This window comes from Saccostrea cucullata, unplaced genomic scaffold, assembly GCF_032062105.1.
Source record: "Saccostrea cucullata isolate Sc308-1 unplaced genomic scaffold, CSIRO_AGI_Scuc_v1 ctg21485, whole genome shotgun sequence".
Lineage (NCBI taxonomy): Eukaryota > Metazoa > Mollusca > Bivalvia > Ostreida > Ostreidae > Saccostrea > Saccostrea cuccullata.
The window spans coordinates 1-6784 of NW_026935999.1; the positions used below are offsets into that span (position 1 = coordinate 1).

The following is a 6784-nucleotide window of genomic DNA, read 5'->3' on the forward strand; positions in this document are numbered from 1 at the left end:
ATGACGTCATAGTAGGCAAGATGATGTCAATTTTAGGATACAAGTTTTCGTTTTATTGGTATTTAGAGATGTAATTTAACTCTAGAAAATGAAAAGAAACGTGTAAACATTAACAAAAATAAAATGTTTTTATTTTGTTACGCTTTATATGTCATTTTAATTAAAATCTACCACCGATGACGTCAAATATGTACATCAAATAACTTTGGAATTGATCATGTTGTGGAAAGAGAATTTGGCTAAGACGGCTTGTACAAAGATACGTAAAATGGAGTTTAAAAAGAAATATCGCGAATATTATGTGAAATCCATATGGAGTTTAGTTAATTATACAGGTATGCTAATTTATTTGCATAGGTTATATTTTCTTTCGAAGACAGTAATAATAATAATAATACTTTATTTAGAGAAGGTTGCCTGATTAGTGTGACACACTATTCTTCCTCAGGGCCTTCTAATTACAACAACAGTATTACATCAAATTAGCAAAGATGAACAAATTTAGAAAGTGAATTATAATACACGTATATACACAATGTCACATGATAATAATGATAATCATAATAAAATAGAAATAATAAACAGATATATTTATATGACATAAAAAGTAATACATGTATAATGTCACATGAGTGAGATAGTTCAGAGTAATCAAGTTCTGCTGTTGAAGATATACTTTTCTACATTTCGTTTAAAGATTGGCAGAGTTGGCGCATATCTTACATCTATAGGTAAATTGTTCCAAATATGAACACCGGAATATTGAAGTGAATTTTTAAATAAATTTGTTCGGTGTTTTGGTAGGTGAAGGTCAAAATTAGATTCTGAACGTAAAGTATAAGCATTAGAAGTTTGAGAAATAAATAAATCTTGCAAGTAAGCCGGGCTCTGATTGTTAAATATCTTGTACAACAAAATACATTTATGCAAAGTTACTAAGTCAAAAACAGATAGCCACCTTAGTTTTTCAAATAATGCCTTAGAAGGAGCATCAGGGGCAGCATCAAGTATAATTCTAGCAGCCCGCTTTTGGAGCTTATGGATTCTCTCCATGTAACTATGTGGTGCATTACCCCAGATAGTCAGACAATAATTAATGGAAGGCAGGATAAAGAAAGGCATTGTAAAAAAGTTTTCTGGTTTTCAAAGGAAGAAATTTCTTGATTTTCCGCAAGGTAAACAATTTATATGTTAAAGATTTGCAGACCGAGTCTACATGATCATGAAAGTTCAGTGTTTGATCTATATGTACCCCAAGTAGCTTTTCTGTTTCAACATTGGTGAGGTGTTTGTCAGAGATATGTAAACTGAGATTTTGATTATCTAATTTTGATTTCCTTTGTTTAGAACCCATCAGCATACATTTTGTTTTATCAACATTTAGAGCCATTTGATTTTCTAAACACCATTTTTCAATATTTACTAAATCAGAATTTAAAGCTGTTTCAATACTAAATATATTATTCTCATAAACATGTAGAGTTGCATCATCAGCAAACATATCGATATTTGAATGACTTACATGTAAGGGAAGGTCATTGATATACAACAGGAACAATAGGGGGCCTAATATTGATCCCTGTGGCACTCCTGCTGTGACAGGTAAGACATCAGAAGAAGTTGTACCAATTTTTACACATTGTGTCTTGTTATACAGATATGAGTGAAACCATTTAATTGATAATTCATCAAAGTTGTAATTCTTTAATTTTTCTATCAGAATTTCATGACTCACTAAATCACACGCTTTGCTAAAATCAAAAAATGTTATACCTATTAGATTACCTTCGTCCATAGCATGCAACCAAGCATCTGTTAATTTGGTTAGTGTTGTTTGACAAGAGTGAAATTCTCTGAATCCAGATTGAGATTTTGTTATAAGATCAAAAGTGGAGGTGAAATCTCGTATTTGGTTTGCTATGTGCTTTTCAATTATTTTGGATAATGTTGGAAGTATAGAAATGGGACGGTAGTTACTGGAGTCTGTTTTGCTTCCCTTTTTATATACAGGGGTGACTTTTGCTTGTTTTAACTTTGATGGAAAACTACCATTGCTGATACTAGCGTTTATTAAATGAGTTAATGGTTTACTAATAATACTAGCTGATAGTTTTAGGAGACGAGGTCCAAAGAAGTCAGTGCCTGCAGATATATTGACGTCTAGCCCGTTCAATGAATCAAATACTTCAGTTTCACTAATTGGTTTAAGGCTAAAAAAGTTGTCATCACAAAGTTTAGATTTTGTGAATTGTCTTAACAATTCTGGATCGAATTTGTAGTTTGGTAGATTATGTAAAAGTTTATTTGAAATTCCTGTAAAGTGCTCATCGAAAATATTAGCAATATCTTGTGAATTTTTAGTTTCTGAGTCATTATGAATGATATGGGAAGGGGTTAAGGTTTTAGATTTAGATGCCAATTGATTAAGATATCCCCACATCTCTCTTGGATTTGAACTGTCTTCGATGGCTGATTTGTAATACAAAGTTTTAGCATTGTCTATCAAGAGTACAACTTTATTTCTCCATATACGGAAATTATCATAATCCCCATTACGGTGGTATAAATCTCGTAAATGCCTAGCTTCGTTCATTTCTTTAGTTAGCCACTTTGGTCTAGTTCACTTTTAACTCTCTTACATTTTATTTTGGCATGTTTGTCAAGGACATTATTAAACATTATATAGAAAGTATCAAGAATGTCATTAGGATCGTGTAAGTCTTCAAGACTATCAAAATTTTGATTTGTCAGGTCAGACAGAAAATGTGCTTCATTAAAGTTCTTGAAATCACGGTATTTAATTTCAATGTGCTTGTTTCTACATTGCATGCAATTAGATTTCCGGGGTGCACAAATAGGATAATGATCAGATAAGGATATTGGGGGTACACTAACTTCACATATGTTATCTGATATGGTGGTATAAAAGTGATCAATTAGAGTACAAGAGGTGTTAGTAACTCTAGTCGGCGCATTAATTACTTGTGTTAGTCCAAATTCCTCTAAAGCAGATGTCCAGCATAGCGGGGGGTCTTTGAGTAAGTCAATATTAAAGTCACCAGTAATAATAATTTCACTGTCGTCACAGCAGGAGGCGATATTTATCTCCGTATACAGTCAGCTATATACGTAATCCGGCCGGTCTTTTCTCTGCCATTCGTAACAAAAATAATGCGATAGAACAACAATAAGCTGGATATTTCAAAACATAAGATAGATTCGTACAGATGGAAAGTTTTCCCTCTGACAAACTTTGAAAGTGCTGCTAGAATCCCGAGATAAACATGGTTTTACGATAAATCTCGGTTCATATGTATAAAATTCAAAACATGGGGTAGGGTTTCGTGCAAATATATGGAATAATCATTTTACTGACAGGACAGTGGGATTCTAACAGCACTTTTTAGGCAAAATAGATGTTTTTCAACTATATTATTTACTGAAAGAGAGTACCTGGTATTAAACTCCGGGGTATTGTTGTTCTGTTATCTTTTTTATTAAGGGACATTCTGCTATTAATAGAAGTTCACTAATAATAGAAGTCACGTGATGCCATGGCGGCGATGTACGTCTTTACGTCAGACGTTCTATAAGAGGTTACGTTTATCAGCGGTTTTGGTAATTAATCCAACTTATTTTCTTTAAAAAGTCTAAATTTCCCGAGAAATGACTTATATACTTCCTTAACATTCCTGCGAAGATTTTTTCTTGAACACTCAACCCAAATAAAAAAAAAACTCTAATATTTAATTCGTTTATTGCTGTAAAGATTTTTTTAACCTTCAAAAGAAAAAAAAAGATGATTGTTACATTGATTGATTTCAACTTTAGTATTTGATTTTCAACACACAGCAACCTGTATAGTACCCATCATCAATTCTATCAATACAAAGAGCAAGCAGGTTGCCAACTGGATCTATACAGATCCCATAAGGATTATTCATTCCACAGTCTATGTAATTTAGGAACTGTCCATCCTGGTCCATGATGTGAATACAGTTATTATCATGATCAGTTGTAAGAATATGACATTGACTGTCTGTTGTGATTCCTCTTGGACGGAATAGTTCATTTTTTGGAGCAGGAGAGTGTCCAAAGTATTTAAATCTCAATTTTCCACCTTGATTGACCACCACTATTGTGTTAGACCTACATTCAGCAACACATATATCGAAATTCCTGTTCTCACATATATATTTATGAGAACCATGTGTGTAAAGGGGATCGCCCTTATCATCAAACTGAATGGTTTGTTTCTCTGTTGAGCCAGAATAACGGACAACTTTTGATTGTTCATTGTCATCACTTTCCATGGTAACCAAGAGGTAAGCAGAGGAGGTGCTACATATCTTACGAGGTTTCCAGTTCTTGAATCTAATCATCTCCTGTATCTTGTCATCCTTTACTATGTTCACAGTTTTATACACGTCATCAGTATAAATTATATCTCCACTACAGGTCACTGTTATATCTGCTGGGATGCTTCCTGACTTAGTCCTGATAATTTTGGTATGTAAGTGCCTTTTAGTGTCATAGAGCTCTATGATATTGCTGAAATCACATGTCCATATCTTTTCATCACCCGGACAGGCAATATTTTGAAGATAGTTTTTAAAATGGAATATATCAATGTTAAATTGTTTTCTTGGACGATGGAATCCAGATTTCTTTTTAAGCAAGGAGAAACCCTGTTGTGTTGATTTTTGAGTTGTCTGTATTTTCACATCTTCTGTTGTAAAAGGAATTGACGATAACCCTCCAAATTGGTGAATAAGTTTTTCATCTTGAATTGTATTAGGAGTGAATTTAGGAATAAAGAGTACAAGATTTTGTGGAAGCTCTTTATATTGATTTACTTTAGGTCTTAAACTTAAAATTCTTGCAATGTCATTTGTGTTTTCAGCAAAACATGTATTTAATGAATCGGTTTCACTTTTAATGTCAACAATCTTCTTGCATATATTTACATTTGCAAATGTTTTCCTTTACATAACACTACTGAAGGCAAGCATTTTTATAACTGTGTAAATACAGGTTTGGGGTCAAGAGGTCATAGATGTGCGTTTGGATAAACATTCCACGTAATTTCTCTGTGACGTCATAAAGGGTCGACGCGCATTTAGTAGATTACGTACATGCCGTTGGGTTTGAAAAATTAACGCATTTCACACGTTAAAAGTAACAATGAGGCAAATATAAAGTATGAATAAGTCACAAATGTAAATATAAGTAATAAGGTATCATTTTTTGAGTTTTATTGAGATGTAAAACGGGTTGACACATGATCAAATCTTCCATAAAGCCCTTCGGGCTTTATGGGATTTGATTGACCAACCCGTTTTACATCTCAATAAAACTCAAAAAATGATACCTTATTTCTTAAATATCATCAAAATATTGTTGTAAAGTTTGTAAGTGAGAGATCTTCATTTCATTAACTTCGGTTTAAAGTTTATTGACAAGTTTGTCAATTTTTCTGTGCCAGTAAATTCCATGATTTGTTATGACTGTCGATATATCTTCATATTCCTTTTCTAAATGACTCATTTTAACTTTTACATGTGCTGCGAAGCTTTGGTAGGTAGGATAAATTGTTTCATTTAACTCAAGTAGCTCTTTTTTCATAAAGTCTTTCTTTTCACTCAATACTTGTTGGATTCTTGATAACTTATGACCGCGGTGTAGATCAGAATCCAGGCAAGTGAGGCAGACAGGAACGTCACAATGTCTACAGTACATCTCGCATCGTTCTGTTTCATGGTATGCGCATCTAGGGTAGAAAGGGGTGTGTTCCTTGATTGAAATTTGACCACTTTGTGATCCTTGGATTCATCAGAGATGTGTTCTCCCACACAGGCTTTGCAGAGGTTGACAAGGCACGTATCACAGTGCATCTGTACCACAGCAGTCTCACACAGGTCACATCTAATCACATCCTGAGAACTAGTATTGGGGTCCATACGTAGATCTTGTAGCTTTAAAATTTAAGAAAATTTAACAGTTTAAGAATTGTGAAAAACTAGTTTTAATTATAAGAATGAAGAAGAGCCTATACATTTTTAAAGTAAGAGGTTGTCCCTGCCCGTTTCCTAGCTGAGCAGGTTTGTTAAGGCAGCACACAGATTCGGCGAATTTACACTTTGTTGTAATATGTACTACTTCCTGTAGTGTAAGTCCCGCTAAAGTCTAGAAAATGAATAATGATAACAAAAGTTTTCTCCATTATTTTTCCGAATTATCAGTGATACATATTACAAAAACTCTTTTTAAACGAATACGTCCGTGTTATATTGCATGTTTAAGACATGATGGGATGTTGAGATGCAGATGTAAAACCTGGTTAAAGAACATATACTTTACTTTATATACAGACCAAAGGGTTGACAACAAATAAATGTTTTTTAATAATGCGATGTCCATATTACGTATACATAAAAAGTGTACAACTAAGCGATTGTTTTTTAATATACCCGGTAAATCAAATGAGTAAAATGTGATTACGCCCTTGACTTTAAAAGTTCAACCAAAGAAGTGGTTAGAGAACACCTCTGATGTAAAAAAAAAAAGATAGGCATGTCTGCTGTCTATCCATCTTATATTTTGAGAACTGTACGAGACACTATGGCTTTTGTATTTTACCATGGTTACTGACCAAGTTCTCCTTGAGCATTGACACACTTCTACAAATAACGTAAGGTACCAATAAACAACGTTCTTTTGACGTTTGAAATGTAATTCCTCTATTAAGCATGTACATTATTTTAGAAATACAGTCTTTCAGTCC

General features: G+C 33.4%; 1 protein-coding gene across 1 annotated transcript; it reads right to left on the reverse strand.

The window, feature by feature from the left end:
* Positions 1-3827: 3827 nt before the first annotated feature.
* Positions 3828-5975, reverse strand: LOC134244494 (uncharacterized; the record flags this gene model as incomplete). The annotated part of the gene is made up of 2 exons (XM_062726758.1): positions 3828-4551; positions 5650-5975. Coding segments are annotated over 2 exons (1050 nt in total), but the record flags the coding sequence as incomplete, so codon positions are not given.
* Between the last annotated feature and the right edge of the window lie 809 nt (positions 5976-6784).